This window comes from Ammospiza nelsoni, chromosome 11 (genome assembly GCF_027579445.1).
Source record: "Ammospiza nelsoni isolate bAmmNel1 chromosome 11, bAmmNel1.pri, whole genome shotgun sequence".
In the NCBI taxonomy this organism is placed as follows: Eukaryota; Metazoa; Chordata; class Aves; order Passeriformes; family Passerellidae; genus Ammospiza; species Ammospiza nelsoni.
This window is the reverse complement of record NC_080643.1, coordinates 8648450-8671812: the sequence shown is the minus strand read 5'-3', so window position 1 is coordinate 8671812 and position 23363 is coordinate 8648450. Positions and strand designations below refer to the sequence as shown.

General features: G+C 36.0%; 1 protein-coding gene across 1 annotated transcript in view; it reads right to left on the bottom strand.

The window, feature by feature from the left end:
* Positions 1 to 2279: 2279 nt before the first annotated feature.
* Positions 2280 to 23363, bottom strand: part of CFAP20DC (CFAP20 domain containing) — a 65983-nt gene continuing 44899 nt past the window's right edge. The window contains exons 16-18 of the mRNA XM_059480296.1: positions 20290 to 20351; positions 7649 to 7740; positions 2280 to 2392 (exon numbers count right to left, since the gene is read on the bottom strand). Of these exons, the coding sequence (XP_059336279.1) occupies positions 2280 to 2392; positions 7649 to 7740; positions 20290 to 20351 (267 nt within the window). The remainder of the gene's footprint in view (positions 2393 to 7648; positions 7741 to 20289; positions 20352 to 23363) is intronic.

The following is a 23363-nucleotide window of genomic DNA, read 5'->3' as shown; positions in this document are numbered from 1 at the left end:
ATTAGACCTATACTAAAAGAATAGGAGAAAGGATTTCATCAGAAGGCAGGAAAGGAGAGGAATGGAATGATAACAAAATCTTGTGACTGATCAGAGAGTCTGAGACAGCTGGACTGTGGTTGGCCATCAATTAAAAACAACCACATGAGACCAATCACAGATGCACCTCTTGCATTCCACCGCAGCAGATAACCATCGTTTACATTTCATTTCTGAGGCCTCAGCTTCTCAGGAGAAAAGATCCCAGCAAAAGGATATTTCATAAAATACGTCCGTGACACCTACTGGTGCCCTTCTGTGTGTGACAGGTGAGTGAGTGCCAGGACAAGCACACCCACCCAGACAGGCCCTGGCAGACAATCCCCTGACACCAGTTTGCAGCCAGCATTTAGCTGGGGTCTGTTCTCCCAAGGAGTGGCAACCTCAGCTGCATCAGGGACCCAGTCTGGACTCAGTGGTGCCCTGGAACACCCACCCTCTCCTGTGAGACATGTGGCTATGAAAGAAAATTAATGACATGTTTTAAATACCCTTGCCACAAACGGAGGGAGTGTGGTTGTGATCACTAAATGATGCTAAAATGGCCAGAGATATGCACAAGTATGTACAAGCCAGCATCTGATTTTTGAAAGTCAAAATTATGATTTCATTGAACTTTTAAACTGATTAGGGCATTAGCAAGAACAGTACAAATCTTTCTGGCTAAGGCAGGGTAAGTAAATTATATCAGTGCAGTATCTGTCTTCCTGTGGATTTCAGTGCTACTCTTCCTTGAATCAATTTGTGATGATGTGTTTGTACCTGCCACAGAGCCAAATACACAATCTGATCTTATGCCAAGCCACTATTAACAACTGCATTTTCAATTGATTCTAGGATATTCATTAACTGGAATCTACAATTACATATAATTTACAGGCATATAATTTTAAATCACTTGCACTGAGCTTACTAAGCTCACTTTATGACATTCAAATACATTATTCTTAAAAATTCACTGAGTAGTCAGCTTGAAAATAATTACAGTGGGATAGCAGTGGATATAATCAAGTAGAAACTTAGAACAGGAATGACCAGCAATGCCTATAGATCACTTTTGCCATGTGATTTTCACATTCCCTCCAGGAAATGTTATGTACTGGACTGTGGGCTCCAGAGCTGTTCCACTGACTCAACTCCATTAAAACAAAAACTCCTTGGACCTCTTGTGTCATGGACAACTCCTAAGCAACAGCTTTTCTCCTATACTGGCAGCTGGTGTTTCAGTGATTTATTTACCCTTTAGACAAGTGTCCTGCTGGGGGGATGCTCTTGGCAAGCAGCACTGCTCCTGCTCTGGGGCTGGCAATGTTGGGCACAGCTTGGAGCTGAGCAGCAGCCAGAAACATCAGGGTCAGGTTAACTGGATTTTAGGTCAAAGAACACTACACAGGATCCATGCACAGTAATAAATCCATGAATAAATAAAACAAATAAAATACATGCACGCTATTTTATATTGTGATTTCATTTGCAAATGCTACATATGTTCTGCTCTTTATCTGTATTCTTTCTCTGTGATCTTTGTGCTCTTTATCTGTATTCTTTGTGTAGACTTATTTTACATACCATAAAAGCAAAATCCACAGTGATGCAGGAAATTTAAAACTCCAAGTTGGAATTTAGGGCCCTCACTGAAAACTGGACTGAAACCCAGAGATGTGTTAAATTAATTGCATTATTTTATTGCAAGGTGTAGTGGAGAACCTCACACAAAAACGTTGGACCAGCCCTCCAAGCACAGCTTCCCACAGGAATCACAAACACCTCCCTGCCTTACCTGACACAAGAATTCACTTTTGGAGTGTTGGACCAACCCCTCCCCACCTCTCAGCCCTGTGTTGTTACAGCTGATACCCTCAGCACCTCACAAAATACACAGCAAACAAGTAATTTTTTTTTTATTTGAGTAAAACCATGATTTACACATAAACACCACCAACCTTCTTGATTCAGCTTCATTTGTTTTCATATGGAAGCTGTGAATATTGGAAATAAATTAGACTAGCAAATAACTGTCTTAGACACAAGGAACTTTTATGCTATGTGATCTTCCACTGCATTACAATTTAATACAAAGCTATAAAAATAAGACACTCTTTGCCAAATAAATTAATTTGGTTGCAAAACTATTGTTTAATTTAAGTTTCGAGTTATATAATAAATTATATGGCTCAGTCAGATTTTGCAAGAAGTTAGAAGATACTATGAATACAAAATAATACCCTCTGATGTTCTGACTATGCCAATTCATAGCATTTCCCAGAATTTGGGTCAAAGTAACAGTTCAGAAATGGATCATACAAAAGAGTCAAAACTTGCTCATCTTCTTCAGCACTGGGGTGATCTTCACCTGTGTGAAGTGGAGAAAGTAAGAATAAATCACTCTTATTCCCTCCAACAATAACATGGAAATATCTTTCTCTCAGATGTGACATTTTTTCTTTCAAATGTATAATCTTCTGACTTCTGAATTGTTGCCTTCAAGATAACAGCAATTCACATTTTTATTATATTTCTGAAGACTTGTACTTAACTTGAGGTGGAATGAGGTCAGCTGGAGTTTGCTTAACAACTGGACTTTTCAAAGTTCAATGGAGCAGTTCACCAAAAGTACCTTTACTAATAGTGGATAAAAGTATTCTTAAGTGGTATTTTCCTCAATAACCTTCTTAATAATCTTTTAGCTTGAACAAAGACAGTTAGTGCATACTTAAGGCTTGTAAGAATGAAAGAATTTGCATGTCTAGTATCCAATATGTCACCTGAATATCCAGGATAGGTAAAGCTGTGCAAAAGATGATCTTTCAATATCAGACAGGAAAAAAGATTCTTCCAGATAATAAAAAATTTAAATCTAACTTGTCTAAAGTTATGTAAAATAACTTTAAGAAAACTTTCAGGTAACAGAAATGAATCTTTAGTCTAGAATACACTGATAAAGCCCTACAGGCTTTTCTTTCAGATGCTTTATATAGTATAGCTTCTTTTCTGAACCTGTGTGTCTTTCATATAAGCTAAATTTAAGTCATATGATCTACAGCTTTTTGATAGGAGATAATTCACAGCTCAATGCAATCTGTACCTTGAATTTCATCATAAATGTTCATCCCATCCTCAGCTTGCTGATATTGAGTGCTTTGCACACCCCAAAGCTCCATGACAAGTAATGGCCTGTTACGCAAACAGCAATGGTTTCACAACTCTCAGATCCTATTTTCAGCCAGGATCACACAGCAATAAATAAAGAACATTATCTGGAGACCAGAAAGTAAATTGGAGCATTTGATGCATACAGAAATGTATGCATCCCTTCAGAAGAGATTTCAGTTTTGTTTCCTCAGTAGCATGTAACAAATACCATCAGAAGGAAACTGTCGTTCACCCCAACCAAAGATAAGAAGGCAAAGCCAAATTGTTTCCCTCCTGCTGTGGGTGCTTCATCAGGCCTGGGACACCAAATGAGGTCAAGTGGGATATTTTGTTTGGGCAGCTCTTGGGCAAAGTGATGCAGTGCAGAAAGAAGGGGAAGAACTGAATGTCTTTTTCTCCATTTCAGATCACAGCACACAAGCAAATGGTGTTCATGCCTCACTCCCTCACACAGCCTCACAATTTCACCTGAAACCATGCTGTTATTTCCACTGCATTCTTCCTTTTATTATTTTGCTTTCCAGTGCCTATGCTTCACTTTAAAATGATTCTCTTTTCTCCTCTAAGCTTAAATGTCTCTCCCTCTTTAGCTTGAAACTGGCCACTCAATACACTCCCTGGTTTGAGTTAGGAATGAGAAATTCTTCAGCCCCATCACAGGTATACCTCTTTCCCCATGTGCCTTGAATTCATACCAAATGAAAATTATATTGCATTCAGGACTAGCTGGATTTATACCTTTGTATCAACAATTCCCTGCATGTATTTTCATGTGACCAGAAGGAGAACTTAGTTTTCTAGACCTATCTTGTTTTTAAAGTCAGGTTTAATTCCTTTAGCAGCTCACAAGACCCCTAAATGCATTAAAAGGCATTTCTAGGTGTTGCAACAAATTTCCAATGGCAGGATGGAGTATCCAATTCTGAGCAGACATACGAAAACCTCCTTGCTTCTTCCTGAATAGAAGTACTACTTAAATTAAGTGATATTCTTCTAAAAGACTCCAGCAGTATGTAGTGGTTGTATTAGAAGTTGTCTTTCTTGTTTCAAGGGGTACATTCTGGGCAGCCTGACCACAGACAGGACAGAAGTGTTTGTGGCCAAATTAACTGGTTAACAGGTCACTTTCAAAGAAAATTTCCATCGTTGTTCATCTCGCCACCACCCACACTTCTGGGGTTGGAGCTGCTCAGAATTGCATGAAAAAAACTCTTTGCAGTTTAATTTGCATCTCATGGTGAAAGCAAAATCAAACCTTTTGTTCTTAAATCACTAAAAAATTAAATGGTATTTGAGGTGAGAAAATAATTTGATTTTAAATGAAAACTGAGGTCTGTGATATACATTACAGAGGGATGAGTGGTTTTTATGTTCAGGTGAAAGAAGACTGAAGGCAGCTAGTACCTGCAAATACCTGTTATATGAAATTAAATGGTGTCCCATTGAAATCAAGGGGGGCATTGTTTTTCTGGAAGAAGACTTGATCAAGATGTCTAAACCCAGACAACAAAGAACAGGCAGGCATGTAGCAGCTTTTTCTGAACTCAGAAATGAATGTACAAATAACTGTGTTGTTTTATGGATTATGTCAACAGTGTTTACATAGTCACCACTATGGAGAACTAAAATAAATAATTTCCCTTTTCACAGAAATATATTTTTATTTTATTCTAGGTTTTAACATTAGAAAACACTTTGTAGCAAATCTCACTTTTAAGATAAATGGACCATATTCTGACTCTGATGGAAGTCCCATGCACTGGATCAGCTGTCAGCAGATGGTCTGGTGGAAAGAACACTGCTGATATTTTCTCCAACTACAGTGCTCCAATCTATCCTGTAATTATGTACTGCAGGGTTACCATATGAATACTGCCAGCAGCTGTGGCCCAAAAAAGAAGACTTTGTGGTTCCTGGAGTTTTTATAACCTTATCCCCCTTGGTCTTAAGGCCAAGATACCAGAAAGTAAGTTCCAGAACACTTATAGCTTTATCACTGTCACTTTATTTGGAGAATTTCTTGCTATGTCAAGATAAACAAAACTGTATATACCCCAGAAACATCAGTGCCCAATAATGGAAAAATCTATGGAAATTTATCATACTTATGAGTCTAATTTTTTCCTCTTATTGTATTGGGAAACTTGTTGAATAGAAGACTACTCATTGCATCTCACCATTTAACTAATGGATGGTGCAAATGTTAAGAAAGGAACTACAGAGTGAAATCCTTTCTTAGAAAGGAATCACTTTTCCCCCCAAAGTTAAGCCTCAACTTAAAGATTTCTTTAAAATATAAAAATTGACCAATCTTTATTAATTTACTAATGCTATACTATTTTTACTCAAGGATACTTTTAGATAAAATTCCTATCTGGAACACATTTTGACTCATTGCAGGTTTTCAGGGCTGATTATATACTTTTGTTTTCCTGTGACACTTGGAACACTGGAAAACTGCACAGAGTAAATAATCTTGGGACACTTCCCAATATGAGAATTAAGTAATTATCTAATGTGGTATTAAAAAATTAAAAAAAAAAAAAAAAAAAAAAAAGGTGAGGCTGAGCAGAGCAGCAGAATTTCCTGGAATGGATTTGAGCATTCAGTTTGTTGTTCAGATCTGGTATATAACTGTCAGGAATGTACCACACAAATTACTGACCTCAACTGAAATGAATAAGGAAAAAAAGTTTTTCCCAAGGTGCTCAAGATATATCACAGGACACAATTTATCTAGCACTTCTTTCAAAAATGATACTCCAAACTATCTAGTTACCATGGTCCATTGGGTTTTTTTGGTACCTAGGAAAATACCCAGATTCTGATGTTTGATGGGGATGATCCAATCTGACAGGCCTTTATCACACAGCACTGCAGCTTCTCTGCTGCTTCATAGAGAGGGGTGTCCAGTAGCTCAGAAAAAGTCCAAACTGTCCTGTTTGGGGAGGGAAGGTCATGGAATGGCTTTGTTGTTCTCTCCAGTTTCTTGGAGAAATGATCCTTTCAGTACAAAAGGGTTTTTTGAGAATCTGGAGATAGAAAATTTCTCTATGAAGTTATCAAAATTACAAACATCCTACATATACATCAGTCAGAATTTTACTCAATGAAGGTACAAAATAAAAGGCAAAAAAAGCAGCTATGGCATATAGACAATTTCTCTTCTCCACATGTGCAATCACAGGCACATGATGTAAAATACTTCAGCTTAAAGGAAAATGAATTTAGGAACAATTCACAAAACAGTTTGGAAATTCTAGTGTGGATACCAGGAGAAATACAAATCCCCAAATATACTTATTTTAAAAAGCTTTTTAAAGATAATAACACAATTTAAAAAAAAAAAGTTTAAAAATTATAGGTTTGCTGCAACAAGCCTTGAATTTCATAATACTAATGAAAAAAATTCTCTGGGACCTTTCATGAATTTTTATGCAATGTGCCTATAGCTCAAGGATGACTGTTCAATTCTGCTTGGCTTATTTAGGACCCTTAACACGACATATTACTTGATTCTTCAAACCAAGGTCCCTTCCTGACAGAAAATTTGTATTTTGCTGTCAAAAACAATTACAAGTCTATGTCTATGAAAATGTTCCCAATTTGAGGGGCATAATTTATTTTAGACAGTAAATCCCTGAGACATCTTTACCCCTTGGACAGCCAGAATAGAGGGGTCAGATTTATGAGAGCTCCCAGTGAATTCCTGAGCCCTGAAAAAAAATGGGAATGTCTGTCCTGGAAGTGTCCAAGGCCAGGCTGGACCTGGTGAGGGGAATGTCCCTGTCCATGGCAGGGGGGTTGGAACTGGGCCCCAAGGTCCCCTTCAGCCCAAACCATTTTGTGATACTCTGTGGTGATGATCCTTCTGCCCTGTTTCCTAACATAAATGATAAGAAAAAGAAGGAAAACAAGGTATTTTCTTTAATCTGCTGTTGACTTTCCAGTTTCAGTTAAGGTCTTTACCATTCTCTAAGCAAACACCATTAATAAGCAACAGCCTGTAACTCTGGTGACAACAGTCCTCAGGAAATCACTCTAAGATTTCATTTAGAGCTAAATCTGCAATTTTTCTTCATAAGAGAAGTATCTCTTATGCAAGTATAATCCTGCCTCTGAATAAGAATGTTTAGTCCTTGTGTTCTTATATAGGTTTGCCATCCCCATTAGCATAAATTCCTCATTTTTAACAAATAAGATGCATTTTTTATGAGCTAATCTGTATAGAGCCAGAACACCAGGAAACAGCAACTGCATGTTGTTCTTCTAACAAAGGCAAATAATACTGCATGGAAAACTCTGCTGCCTTGAGCTGAGATTCATAAACAAGGGAACTTGAAACCAGAAAGTAGTAGGATAGAAAACTATGAGAAGGCAGTGCCAGCACTACAGAAAGAACATTTAGAAGTGTCTTTCTACCCAGGTTCTTTTCATTGTCTTCATAAATTCCTACCTGGAGGTCTCTGTTTTGTTGAAGATTTAGTGTTCTCTTCTAGTTGTTGGCTTCCAGAAATGACAGGGGGACTGAACACATTTAACGAGTCCCTGAAAGATACAAATCAAAATATCATCTATAAAAACCCAGTTTGTGTTCCTATTTATTTTCTAATTCTTTTCATTATTAAAAAAAAAAAGCCAAAAGAAATCTCAGGTTGCCAAGTGTTCTGAAACAAAATCAAGCTGGATTTTATTATTATAAAAATAAACTTTACAGTTAATATAATTATTAAATGTTAAGGCTTTCTCCATTCAGGCCTGTTCACCTCTTCTGTTTACATTAAAATTTGTGATTTAAATCAGGTTTGCATTTTAGATTTCAGCTGATGTTGCTCTCTCAGCACAGGGTGTGCAAGTATCACTCAGAATTATCCTCTGAAAGCCTACAGGACCCTTCAGAGTCTTTTTCTGAGGAATAAAGGCTTGGAATGAACAACCTGTGGGAGTCAATTTGATTAAAAATCCTTACCCCCTCTAAAGAAAGAGGCTCAAAGACAATCACAAGATGTGTTTGGTTTGGTTACCACTGCCTTGGCAGTGCTTGGTGCCCCTGCAGTCGGGTGACAGACACAGAATGTGGTGTGACATTCCCTGTCTGGATGGGTGGTGAGTTAGAGCTGAGCTCAGACAGAAATGGATGCCACAAACATTTTTCTGAAGGGGAAACATTGGATTGAGTCTGAATGCTGTTGTTGATATGGGGGGAAAAAACATTTTGAGGCAAATACATCCTAAATAAATCTTTCTATCCATTTCCTATTGTTATAAAGTCTTGTATGTAATAGAGAAAAAATTATTATTGAACATAACATGATTCTAGCTGCTGACAAGACAATATAGAGGACTCTAACAGGTGTCCTGTATCTATTTTAATTCTGTAAAGAAGAAGATTTTGATGGGATCTTCATCATAGAGGAGAGAGTACTTCTATTTAAGGACAAATTATGTCTGTTCTGGACACTAGTGTCATAACTTCTAAGAATGATTTTCATGCCATCATACCTTCATGCAAAGGTCAATGTTCCTTTCCCATACCCCACTTTATGAAACACTGTCTTTGATTGTTCCAGCTCAGAGAAAGGAAAACAGAACAGCTGTTTTTATTGTTATTGTTGTCACATTTTTTTGTTGCAAACTGCAGTGCAGTGACAAAGTCACACATATCAGAGAAAGATAGCCCTGGAAGGACACATTCATGTCACAAAGACATTCTTTGTTAGGTGACCATGTCTTGTAATTCTTTTAACGTATGAAATTAATCTCTGCACACTGTGCATAGCTGAAGTTTCCTTAAATTCCCATCTCTCCTCTCCAGCAGGAAAGAGCTGGAACACATTGAAGCTTCCACATCATCATTAACTAGACTGAACAACTGCAAGGCAACACTTGAACACAGAGTTTGAGGGACCTCACTGAATCACCTCATTTTGATAAAACCAGATCCAAAATTTTTGACCAACCTATTCCACTGCAAGGCAAGAGCTATGGAAGGGGATAAATTCCCATATGTTTGCTTCATGCTGATGGAGCAGTGCAGCTCTGAAGAATAAATTAAACTTGGTTTGGGATTGATTTATGTCTGGCTGTTCCAACAGGTGGCACAAAAGCATCATGCATGTGAACTTGTGCTACAGGCTGGGGAGATTTGCCAGAGCTGGAGACATCCATGGCTTTGTCTAAAAGGGATAAATTTTCCCAGATTTCCAGATAAATTTGGCAGATTTCTTTACATTCCAGACTGTAATTGTCTCAACTTGATTGTCCAACACCAAGGAAATAGGTAACACACTTCTAGTTTCTTAAGAGCCTTCATGATCTCATGTACAAGTTGGTTCTGTCAGAGAAATCTGGCAAGGCTCAGTCATCTGGTGCAATTGCTAAAATATGCTGACTGCTTTGGGGTTTTTTTTTTAGTTTTTCTGCTACTTTTGGACTTGTTATTGATTCTACATCATCTCCTGTTGGCATGTGTGCATAATCTGGGTTGAATCTGGGGACAACCACCTATCTGTTTGCAGTCAAAATGGAAAAAACTAATTTTCCGCCTCAGGAAACAGAACTGTTGGCGTAGAAACCCAGCAAGTAGCATGGCAGATTTAAAGGAAGAGATATTGAATTTTCCATCATGTCACAATGTAAAAAACATACCTTAAAATTTCCTTATAGCATGATGTTATTTTCACATACATGGCCAACCTCACAGCCAATCCCTCTGTTCTGCTCTTCAGCCGAGGCCACTGGGAGTTGGTGCAAGCAATGCCCACAGCCTTGTCTGTCACTGTCACCTCATCTGCATTCCCTGAATGCAGCCAAAGCCTCTTTGTCCACACCAAAGCTTCAGAAGTTTTAAAGGTAACAGTTAAATGCAGGTTGGTACCCAGTAGCATGGGGAAATGTATTTTCCATTGCTGTCTTTGCATGTTTGGTTTGATCTGTGTGAAAATCAGCCCCAAACCCACGAGATGTCTCTGCCCATCCTCACGGCAGGGCTGGCAGCACAAAGCAGCAGCACCAGCCTGATTCTCTACAACTGCACTGAAACAAAGGCAGCCAAGGCAAAGGTGATCTCAGAGAAACTGCATCAGATCTGGGGAAGGTAAGGAAGTACTGAGTCCTGAATAACACCTCTGCTTCCCAACTGCATTTCCTTCCACAGTCACTACAGCTTTTGCAAAGGGCAGCAATGTCTGAGAGCCAGAGAAGAACCAGAATATTTCTGCTGGGACAACTGCTGAAACAAAAGTGCAAGGAGAGAGAAAGACAATGCTCACTCCTAAAGAGAATTATCTCAGTCAGACCAACACAGTTACAAAATATAAAAGCTTTGGAGTCCCTGTGCAGTTCTACCAGTCTGGCATAAACCAGAAGCATTTAAAGATTTGTGTTTTTTCATATAAAACATGTGTCAGGGAATTCCTAAAAAAAAAATAGGACCTGTAAAGCAGAGAGGATGTCAGAAAGAAGGAAAGAAAGCTAGTAAGGTAATTACCTCCAATGGAAAAGAAGAGGCAAGTCATGGAGAAAACAATGAGGGAGCAAGGTAATAATAAGTTGTTAAAATTAAATAATATGTTGTTAATATTTAATAATATGTTGTTAAAACCAGTATTTGTGCTATATTAATAGGTTTTATTACTCAGGAAATTGATAAATTTTAGTTTGAAGTCTCATATCTGGAAGATGTGCATGAAATATTAAGTCTGAGAAATCAGAGATAGGATGATTTTTTGAGTAGTCAGGTGATTTTATTTTTGATTTTGTCCTTCATTTATTGGAGTCAAATATTCTATTAAGGTGTTCAGTTTCATATTCATATTTATTTTGATTTATCTGACTCAGTAGATGAATAACTACTTTTTTTAGGAGGTGCAAGTGTAAGATCAAATGATTTTGATGGTTCTAGAAGGAGGCAAAGAAGTTTTTATCAATGGCAGACGCAACAGAGATGTGTTGGAAAGTTTATTATTTCCTATTAAGACAGTCTTGATTCAGTTCATGTGTTTTCTCTCAGTATCCAAGGAAAACAAGTAGTTTTGCTATTCAACCCCCTCCCACCAAGACATGTAATCCAAACATTACAGTGTTAGGGTTTCATTGTTTACTTGGTATTACTTTCAAGGATAAAACATTTTACACAATATATATTAAAAACTGGTTTACTACTTCTGTAAGTTAGTTAGCAAAGTCTAAATTACCCTCCTAAAAACCTGAAGAGGAATTTAAAAAAAATGTAATGAGTGCTGAAATCTTCCTGGTTAAATTACACTGAAGGTTAAGTGCTGGCAGTTGATGGATAAAATTCTGAGGAGAGGCTTTACAGGAGGAATTCTGAGAGATGCTGCAGCTGAGCACACCAAACTTCCACAGTAAAAACTGCAGCTGCTTTTAGGAAGAAGCTAAAGCATTTGTTTGTGTGTGGGGGGGACAGAGGATTTCTGTGAATTTTAAAAAAGCATCCTGAAAAATGTGTTAGACCTTGACAAAAGTCAAGGACCAGCATGGAGGCAACACAGACTGTGATCTGTGTTCCTGGTTATTGTGGTTTTATTCTGAGTGAATAGAGAATATTTATTTTTTATTAAAGAAGCTAGTTTATCTCATTAAAACAGAAGAGCTAATCACACATTCTGACTAATTAAACCCACTCTATTTATGCTATCAATCCCTCCAGCTGTAATCAATACAATCAATGTGCAATAAACCATCCAGAGCTTCCTGATAACAGTGTGGAATGCCAAATATTGTCTTTTGACATTGTGAGCTGCATTGTAGAAAGGCTCTGAATAGGTTCCACACACACTCAACAGTATCATGTACCTTTAGGGTTTGCACTGAAATTCTTCATTATTCTGAAAGCTATTCTGCATACCAAAATATAATGCAAATGTTATATAAGCTTGTTAAATTTTTCTTAAAAAAAAATCACTTATAAATTCTTTACAATACTTTCAGATAATAGTGGTCATATAGTGAAATGGTCACATGACAACTGAACTGTGATAGAAAGCAAAAGTATCTTTTGGACTTATGAACATCATTTTCACTTTTATGACAGTATGGTAAATTTTGCAGGAAAAACGCTTCTATCAGTAAAGTCTGTTGAGAAAATTAATGATGTTTTATTAAACAGCACTTCTCAATGACAATGTATTAAAATTATTACCATCAACAGAAATCCTTAGAATCAGAACTTCTTCATTGAAATCTTAATGAACACCTTTGATACTTTGATTTTTTCACATATACTTTTGCAGATTGGGAGACTGAGAAAATGTCAAATCACTTAATATAGAGATTTTTAATATTGCACTGTCTTGAGATAGCATACTTTATTGTATTTCTTTTGGATCACATTTAATTTGTATTACTTAACTCAATGGGATCATTTAATTCACTTTATTAAAAAATGAAATGCTTCAAAGTTTTAGTATGGTTTTGTCTAAAAATATTAAAAGAAATATTTGTTCAGCCTTGCAGTATACTGCAAAAGTGCAAGACCAGGGCTCCATTATATCAAATCAGGGAATGAAAACCAGCATTAGTTTTGTATCATTATGAACACATCAGATTGACAGTCTGTTCAGCACCTGAAGGGTACAATCACTAAAACCACAAAAGATCTTATTTAACTGCATTACTCAGTGAATTTTTATGGACTTGAGAGGAGAATGGGCTTGTGACTGGGTGAAGTAAGAGGAGCACATTTGCTGAAGTGTGTTTTTACAGTGGATGATTTGACTAACTGTGGAGGGCCAGAAAATGTCAATGTATGAATCAACTGGAAAAACATTTTAACAAAAAAAAGACCAATTCCTGACATCTTGTGTAGCTATCAACTTAAATCTCAGTGCATACTTCTGCTGTATTAACAGTATTTAATACCATGTGGAGCAAATCCTGCTGCAAATGCTGCAAGTGCACAGTGATACCTTACCCTGATGCACTGAATGCAGAGTGCCAGCTCCCATCTCAAGGATGCTCCAGTTCTGCTGAGACAGAGACCTAATTTTCTCCTGTTTTTAATTTTAGTTATATCTATTTAAGACAATTTAGTAGAGACTATCTCAGTTCTTAGATAAATTAATAAAAAGTAGCCTGGCATTGTAAGACCCCTCATCTATTCCCTGATCCAACTTTTTTTGGAGCATGAGTTGCTGGTTAGGCTCCTTCAGATTAAAAGATGAGAATTTTCAATTATTTCCATATCTCATCAGTTTCAGGAACATGTGTAACTTTATTAATTTAAGGCAAATTACCTGCACACACCTGTTTTGTTTCTGTTTTGTCACATGTAAGTCCTGAATCATAATGGGAGGTTCTGGTTTGTTTTTTAACAGGAGTACCTCCATAAAAATAATAATTATTAAATAATAATCTTAAATAATAGGTTCAATAGTGAAGCAATGACTTTTGTAGGCTATTAATGATAAGATTTGTTTGATGTGTGTAAAAAATGCCATTATTATTTGAAAATAATTTCAGGTCCTGCCACTACATATGACCGTAATAATTATGAAACCACCTGAGCATTGTCCATTATTGTACATAAAATGCTTTAAACAATTCAAGTTCTTGAAAATTAAGTTTTTCCATAAAAATTCCATAAACTAATACAAATTCAGTATTAATTTATACATCAATAACTGTTTAGTGCTACACAGTTTCAGGTGGGGAAACCAGTGTTTTTTTAAATGAAAATCTGGGAGAGTTCACAGAAGCAGAAGATATACTACCAAAAGAATACAGAATATACTTATACATAAAAATCAAGGAGTTTGAATGCATATTTTAACAAAAATCTTGAAAAATAACATAAATAAATATCTTGCTATGACTTTGCAGGAATTGAAAGTTCTATTTTCAAAACTATTTAAGGGCAATCTGGCAATACATTGATTATTGAAAAAAAAAAAAAAAGTAGGTCATGAGCTAAAATTGTGTTATTTTCCTGGAGTGCTACTGTAGTTTCAAGATATCATTAAATCAGCACAAAGCAACACTTATCATTTCCTGCACATTTTTCACAGTGAGCTGCATTCTGACTATGAGTAATCTGTTAATCTGTTCTCTGCCTCACAATCCGTCAAAGTGACAGATTCATTCCATCCCTAATACATAATATCTTCATTTACTGTATGCCTTACTGGAACTTGCATTTTTTTTTTTTCCTAGCACTAAGATTGAGAAAATCACAAGCATATTTAGAAAATGTTTTTTTCCTTCCTCCAAACCACTTCAGCAAGTCCTTTGTGTCAAACACTGCACTTCTAATGGAGGCAGGGACCTCCTTAAAAGCTAAATAATTTAATTGTCCACGAGATCATAAAAAGTACAAATGCAACTGTGCAGGGAACACTTGAATCTGCTCCTAAAGTCTTAAATCTCTAAATGAACAATCTTAGGGGTGCTAGATTGGATTCAAGGATAACAAAGGAGATGTGACTTCTACTAAGTAAACAAGATATTTAGATAAAGTAAGGTGCTACTACAGGTATCTACACTATAATCATGCTGACTGGTATGGGCAGAAAATCTCACCTGTTAATGTTTTCCAGTTTTTCTTTCATTATCAAAGTTGAAATGATAACTTTGTGCAGGTTATTAAAACCATACAGAGTCATCTACATCTAAAAATACAAATGACCTAAATTTGGAGGTTTAACAGCTCAGTAATTATTTTATTTTGCTATTTGGTCTATGTTTTGTAGTTAAATACATGAAATTACTATCATAGGTTCTGTTAAATAGAAGGAACATTTAATTTTACTTAAAGACTGAACCTTTAGATCATCATTATGTTAGCTTGCTGGCTAGATCACAGTCTTGATATTCACTAGCAATATAAATGGCACTAGTAGAGAAAACCAGTGTTTTCACACCTGATGTAAGTAAATTACTAACTCTTTCTTCCTTGCTACTTGTGTTTCATTTATCAGAAGATCAGCTGTATAAACTGGAAGTAATGAATTTGCAAAGGTGTGTCAAAATTCCTTTGTGTTAATCTAACTAAGCAAGTAAATTCTAGTAACTACATTAGATACTCATTGATCAGTGAATGAAATGGATTTGCACATTTAATGAAGTATCTGTTAGGCAGGATGTGCTTATTTTTTGTGTACTTTTAACAATTAAATCAAAATTTTAAAAGAAATTATATTTTACTCTTCCACCAGTTCAGGAAGCACCTGAGTCTAGTGACTAAGAAGTGTTGTTGCAATCAAAGTAATTTCTAAAATCCTTAGTGCATATGCTGTCACATTTCCATGGTCTTAGATTCCCATACCAGGGAAAGCCATTTTTGGATTATTTTAACAAGCTTTAGCACGTTAGCTGCTTGGTTCTCCCTAACCTTTCTGCAGCTAAGCTTTTTAGCATCATGATTTAAAAAATGTAACCTGTTCAATTAGATGGTTCCTGTGCCATTTGCTTCTTTTGTCATGTTCTTTTTCATGCACATTATTGCCTGACAAATGCAGCAGAACTTTGCTAATTCAGATTAACGACTGGGAGATCAACTGCAAATTACTCTATTTTGTGGGTAAGTAACTGAACAAGTAAAATAAAAACCAAAGTACATTTTGTGATACATTGTTCTTGTTCACTTATTTTGACAACTGTTGTGTAATTTTATACTACTTCATAATGTAATATTGTCTGTTTTGTAGAAGTAATGGTATTGTATGATCTTATAATGAATCATAAGAATAAATATGCTTCTTTGCTTGAAAAAAACAGTCTTTAAATGTGCTTCTTAACTAAGTTATTCTGCTATTCAAACCTTTGCATGAAAATGCAGGGGCCTCTTGTGCCTGAATTTCACACCCTGCACGAGAGAGAGGTTCTGGTGTAGTGCAAATAAATGTTATAGCTGCAATCCCTCTTTTACTGCACCATTTCATGGGTGAGTTTAATTTTACAGAATCTCTCAACGGTATAATAACACATGCACCAGCTATTGGAATGTTTAGTTTTCATCTGGGATGGATGAGAGTACTTGAATGGTAATCTCAAAGCTGAAGATACTTTCAATATTTAAAGTTTACAGCTGATGTGTTTTTTATGCTGGAATCACTGATATTATGCAAATTATGCAAATGTCAGGTACCATGGTATTGGCAATATATGAGGTAACCATAGGTTCTGAAAAAAGACTTCTCTAGAAGAAAATTCCAAACAAAGAGAAAGAAATAATTTATTCTCTAAAACCAGTAGAGTGTTCAGAATGCACAGAAAGAGGTGTTCATTATATTTACATATAATTTATATTTAGAACTAACACACCTAAATTTTACCAGTCATCAAGTTTGTACATAATTAGAAGATACTTTTAGTTAAAGGTACACGTTTATGCATCTCATGATCCATTACCTGAAGTGCTGTGCAGGCATATCATTACAAAAATAAGAAAATTGCATTGTTGGATAAAGTAGCAACTGAGGATTTGGGTTCTTTTTTTTTTTCCTTAAGGTAAAACCAACAACTTTTTTTTTTTTTTTAAGTTATTGTCCTCCTCAAACACACCACTCTCCATATCAGTGAAACATTTTGTGGTGACAAATCTCAAATCTATAACATTTACCATAAAAGGGATGAAAATGTTAGTTACTTTTCTTTGGGTCGATTGCACTGTTTAGTTTTTTGGGTTATTTTGATCGTAGAGGGAAGAATAATGATGACATCCCAATCAGTCTAACTTAACAAATGTAGGTTACAATGACAAGACAACCTGCTTTAGTCAGCTCATACCAAGCCCACATGAAGGGAGGTCAATGGCTCTTAATCATTTGTCAGAGGCTGCAGAACTTATCAGCTGGTTTTAGAGAGAAGAAACTGAAAAAGAAACATCTGGAAAAAACCTAATTGAAAATTTAGCCATACACATTTGGCACAAAATTATTTAAGTAAAATATACTTCTTGTGAAAGGATACTCAATTAAATGTTGAAATATTTGTGCCCTACTTCAGTGCAGTTTCTGTGGAACAACTGTTTGAACAAGAGGAACAAATTTCATTTGTAGTTTGGTGGGAAGAGTTGAGTACGATTCCAAGACAGGATCTAGTGAGGCAATGTTTATAAAGATAGGGGTTTTTCTAATAAGTTGAAACCTTTCTCTAAGGCAGAAAAATAATCTTTTATCAGAAATAAATGTTCTGAAGAGCATCTGTAGAAGTGTATAAAAGTCTTTTAATAAATTAGGTTCAAGTGATCTTTTTCAGAGAATAGCTCTGGATACCACAATTCAGTATGGCTGAAATTCTAGAACATTTACTATCTTCCAGGATTTCCTTCAGTGAAACTTTCAAACCTTCTATGACACACAAATAGTTTGGAGGAGAAAATCTTACTAAGGAGATGCTGGTTATATAGATAAATGTAGTCCTTGCACTGGAGAAGTGAAATGTCACAGGACATTTCTGCGATGGAAAGCAAAGGAATCTTTTGGACTTATGACCATAATTTTCAGTTTTCACAGACAGTGAGAGCTCCCTGTGTGCAGAGAGGAAAGCAATTCCTGAGCTCTGCCAGCAGCCCATCAGCTGTGGGAGCGGCAGGGCCAGGGCAGGAGCAGCCACATCCCCTCACTGCCCTGGCCCTGCAGCCTCAGCTGTCTCCTCTCATTACCTGGGTCTCTGCCCTGCACAGCAGCCCCAGCTGGGCTGGTTTCTGTGGCAGGAACAATGTTCTTGGCAGAGTTATGACCTTTACCCAGTGAAACCAATGGACAATGAGTCGAGCTGAGTCACTTATTGACTGAATTTCCATTACCTTCACAGCCTTTCTTTCCTGGCTTGTCCTTTTATCTCATTATGGACAGAACCTACATTTACTGGACAATAGCTTCCACATTGGTCTCTTCATTTCCCAGAAGATATCACTACTACACTTCTAAAATTACTCTCAAGACCTGTTCTTTTCCCCTCTTTACAAAAAAACCTATTTGTTCATTCAGTAAATGCACCATGTAACTATCTTCATACCATAGCATTTACACCCACACACCTAAAGGGGCTGTATTTCAAATATTCCATGTGTTCCCTACAAAGCTATAGTAGGCTTACAAAGTTTTAGACATTTTCTAGTTGCTTATACAGGATTTGTTAAAATTCCCTTTAGAAACAGTTCAGGAACTAAGTTATAGAATTGCCATTAATTTTATTTCCTCCTTATTTAGGTACACATCCTCTGTGAAAAACATTACAATTTTTCCATTATAAATGAAAGGTAATGATGTGAATAATGGTATTCAAGTCACATCCTCTCTAGTTTTTATATCATGATGCAAACTGACCTCATAATTTTGTCATCTTCTGTATTTACAGCCCAATAATGCTTTTCTGGCAGTTCACAAGGGTTACTGAATTTATGAGGCACTTGCAAGTCAGGTATTTTATGAATACCACCTGCATTTCTCAGAAATGATTTCTAGGGAAATTTAAGTCTACTATGTGTACTGGATTAAAATAGCATAAGAACTAAGCAATAAATTATACTATTTTGTTTTAAATTTTATTATATGAATATACAAGTTTTCATTGTTGATCATATTAACTTGATATGATGAAACACTTTCTTTTTACAGATAATGGTGTTTATTTGTTTTTCCAGTATATAAAATGTACCAAGTACCAAATTGCTTTAGCACATGCTTAAAAATAACTTAATAAAACCTGACTTAACCAACATATGGGCAAAAAGATGACAAGCAATGTACCTTGCACTAAAATATAGGCAATTTTAATGTCATCAGAACTATAAAATCCATTTTGGAATAAAGAGTCCAAAGTACTGTCTCAAGGTATCTCCTGTTGTACTCTGTGGACTGTAGTTCAATTATCTCTGTCCACTTCATCCATTCATTCATCCAACTTACAAGGAGATGGTTCCTTAGACAACCATCACCTAGAGAGGTCTTCTAAACAAACAGAAGTACTTTGATTTACATGTGAAAGGGAACAGGAATCCAGGATTATTCTTTTAACTCCAGTAATATACTGGAAATATATGGCTGTGTCTTGCAATAAATGATGCAACAGGGTGAACTTGCACAGAAAGTTTCAGATGGTTTACTTCATAAAATCTAATCAGAAGATCTTGAATCCATAAAAATATGGATAGCAAGTGAGACAAGTGGCTGAAAACATCTGTGTGAGGAGAAACACATTATCCTGCACAACTGACTGCCAGTGAGCTCTCAGAAAACATTTCAGACTGTTGGTAAAATATAAAGAAGTTGTAACTGAAATGTCCTCTCCTCCTATCCCTGTCCCCCAACACACACATACATCATCCAGTTAAAACTTGGACAAGCAAAATCCACATTAATGACACCAAGTGAAAGTGAAATAGGACTGCTTTTAAAAATTAGTACACCTCTTGTTCAGGCAGTTAAAAAATTGACAAAGTGATGTTCGAGTTTCACAGGTACAAAGCAGGTCCTGAAACTGGACAATTAATCTTGATTGTCTCAACAGTCTCAATGTGATTAATTTTCCTTAGCCACCTTCTCCCCTTGTCATCTCACCTTACAATGAATTCACAGGGATTTTGATCCCGATTCCAAACAAAATGGATCAAGCTAAAAATCTGCCACACAAAATATGCTATAGACAGGATCCCTTTGCTCTCTCCCAAAATGTTGTTACCCCCTCTCCTAACTGGGCTATCTTTTGAAAAAAATCCTTTCTTAATAAGAAGCATTAAAATCTTTTGGAACCAATTGATTCCCTGACACCTACAGCCACATACAGAATTCTGGCTCTAAGCCTTCAAAGCAGAGAGGGAGAAAGAAATAGATGAGAGTGTATGGATGTGAGATGAGGATGATTTGCTGAATCACACATCAAAGCAGATGCAGGAGCAAGGCCTGTGTCAGATACTTTAAATACACAGTGGTACATCCAAAACATGCAGAATTCAGTTCTGTGTTCCCAGACAGCTCAGACATACTGTAGACAATGACTAAAACGAGCAATAAAGCCCTCTGAGAGGAGGTTGCAATTGAAAAGAGATTGAAGATTAAATCAAAGAGTGTCACATTTAATATTCAGAACACTCTAACTGAATCCTTACTGCCTGGGCTATAAATGGAATCTTACCGTGGGCTGGAATGGGAAAGTGGGCTCATTTCTTTCTGATAGTGATGCTGCTGACTGACAGGCTGTGGAAAACAAAAAGAATGGATTGTTTAGAAGTATGTCAGAGATCTGGTACGAGCATATACATTTGCAGCTTCTGATATTAGAATTTTTACAGTCTCTTTTCTTATCTGTGAAATTAAAAATGGATATTCTGGTCATAACTGTATATAAGTACAACTTTGAAGATGATTTTTGTCTTGGTGGAAATACATATGAATTAAAGAGGTGATCACACAGTTATTTCTCTGCTGCCTGTGAGAGTGTTGGGATAGCCAGGAGACTTCAGAGATGGAGGGTGGTAAAGTCTGGTATGACAGAAGAGTCTGGATGGAACACGTGTACAAAGCATGAGGAAGAAAATCTTGTTAGGATCTGTGCAGAATGAACCACTTTTAAGGGTAGAAAACACCAAGGGAGAGAGGTAAGAGGGCTGGCAGACCAGGTCATAAGCAGTAACAGTGATTTTAGCAGCTCCAAATGAAGATTAGTGAAGCACATATGATTCTCCATGGCACTGCAGCTTTGAAGCCTGAATTAAACTGTTAATGAATAGCTAACAGTGGACTGTATGAATATTCATACAAGACATGATAATTTCCCAGTCAAATCTTACTTGCCCATTGTAAGTACATGCTCCAAAAGTTTCAAACTACATTTGGTTTGTGGCATTAAACAGAGTTATTGGCAAGAAAAATCAATATTCATAAACTGATGTAAAAATTCAAGAATTCTAAAATCCACCAATACATTTTCTCCCAGAATATGTGTGGTTTACCAGAAGAGACTCTCCCTGCCATTATCACACACATCAAAAGCAGTTCTAAACAAATCACTGAAGGAAATGCAAAAAAAGTGAAAATGTAAGCATACATTTACAATACTTGCTCAATTTAGTACATTAAATGCCACAATTAAAAAAAAGTGTTATTAAATTATTTTTTAAAACAAAAATTAGTATAAAACTGAGTATGTCCTACTGGTTTCAGAAAATGGAAAGGGAAAGGCATTTTGTAAAATATATGTTCAGGGTGAATGACATCCTAATTACTACCAAATATGACTCACTGCCTGGTGGTGGATAGTGCAATTCCCAGATGATAGCTAGTGGAAGATGAAGACAAGACAGAGAGTGAATTAGTGAGTCTATGAACCAGAATATCTGTCTAAATAATTTTTAGTCTCATTTCATAGTAAAGAATGCTCTTCCTCAGTTCTGCAATTTGACTTGACGTGAACAGATCCCTCCAGGGGTTGTCAAACTGAGCTCACAGTTGGCATAATTCTGGGTTTGAATAACACTCCTCTTGTCTGTCAGCTTCACTTCTGCCAGACCATTTCTGTGTTAAGTGGCTTTCTTTTCTGAAAACTCACAAAGGAGGCCAAAAGACCTTCCACAAATTAGGTATGAACCTGGAAGTGCTATTTCAAATATTTTTTCAGATCAAGACTTATGTGACTGAATTTATATTTAGGAAGTTGCTTGTGGAACAAGTAATCTTTCTTCTCTGTGAGTACTCCTAACTTGAAAGACAGGTTTTAGTGGTGGGCATAATCTGGATTCTGCTAATGCAACATTATATCACTATTATATCACTACAAGCTTCCAGGATATATCAGTGAGCAATTAGGAGAAGCATCTTTCTCCTTTGAATTTCTAATGAGAAACAGGGACCATATGTAGTAAGATATCTTGAATTCTCCTATAGATCTTTCTACAAAATGTTTGGATTGTGTCTTAATTGGTGTCTGAAGTGTGGAAACAACAATCCAAGAAGCTGAATGGGCCAATTCTCTGAAAAAGCAAGAAAGTCTTGCAAGATCTATAGAATAAAGCAAGGCATTTAAACAGAAATGTTTTCTAAGCTTTGCAAATTTTCTTGGATAATTTATATATGTGTGAATATAAACTTCACATGACATTCTGCAATATACAGAACTGTGTCTTTCATAGTGTTGCAAATCAAGCATGGATTTTTGTAGGCCTTAAGATTTAAGAAAACATTCAGGTAAGACATGGTCAAATAAAATATTTAAAAATATTTAGTTCTACAAACACATATTTTTGAATTGAAACTGTGCCCCACACACATTTTAGAAGGGTTTACAATTCTCCTTCAAAGTAAACCCATTTTAAAGCAGAAGTTTTTCATATTTATAACTGAGGCTATACTAGCTAATGTATAATATTCAAAGTGATTTTATTCCTTTTTGGCTGTCATAGTTTACAGCAGCAGCTAAACCACTTACATTTCAACATTTTCTCCTGACAGCATATATTCAGTTCTTGGTAGACTATCATAGAATATAAATCCACAATTTCAGTATATCTGTTTTGTAGTTGTTAAGGACATCTGTTCTAACTGCAGCTCAATAATATGATTGATCTCTGTGCCTTTACATTGACAAGGGTTTCTCAGATTCATTAAAATCAGTAACAAGACACTTTTCAATGACTCTGGAAATCAGGCTAAAAATGGTTAAGTGATGAAAAGAATTAAACTCACTTAGAATGGGCTTTATTACTTTGATACATAAATTCACTATCTAACATGATTATACCCTGCCCTGCCTTGCAAAACATCAAAGGTATTTCAAAATTAAAGATACACAAAAAGCTGCCTTCTGGTGGTGCTGTTGCCATAGATTCCACCTAAAGGACACAAATGTATAAAATGAAGAAAAATTTGTAAGAAAATACTCCTTATTTATCTTTGAAAAACATAAGAGAAAGCAATTGATACTACTGATTTAAAGATTTAGAAAGATACAACCTGGAAACACATGTAAGCATGAAAGTTTAATCATGACAAGAATTTCAAGCTGTACTTAATTTCTCAAATTCCAATATAAGGATTATTTCTATTTCTTTTCTGTATACTGCACTGCTAAAATCATTTACCTATGCAACTGGAAGATGGCTACAGATCTATATCTATCTATCTATCTATCTATCTATCTATCTATCTATCTATCTATCTATCTATCTACCTACCTATCTATCTATCTATCTATCTATCTATCTATCTATCTAT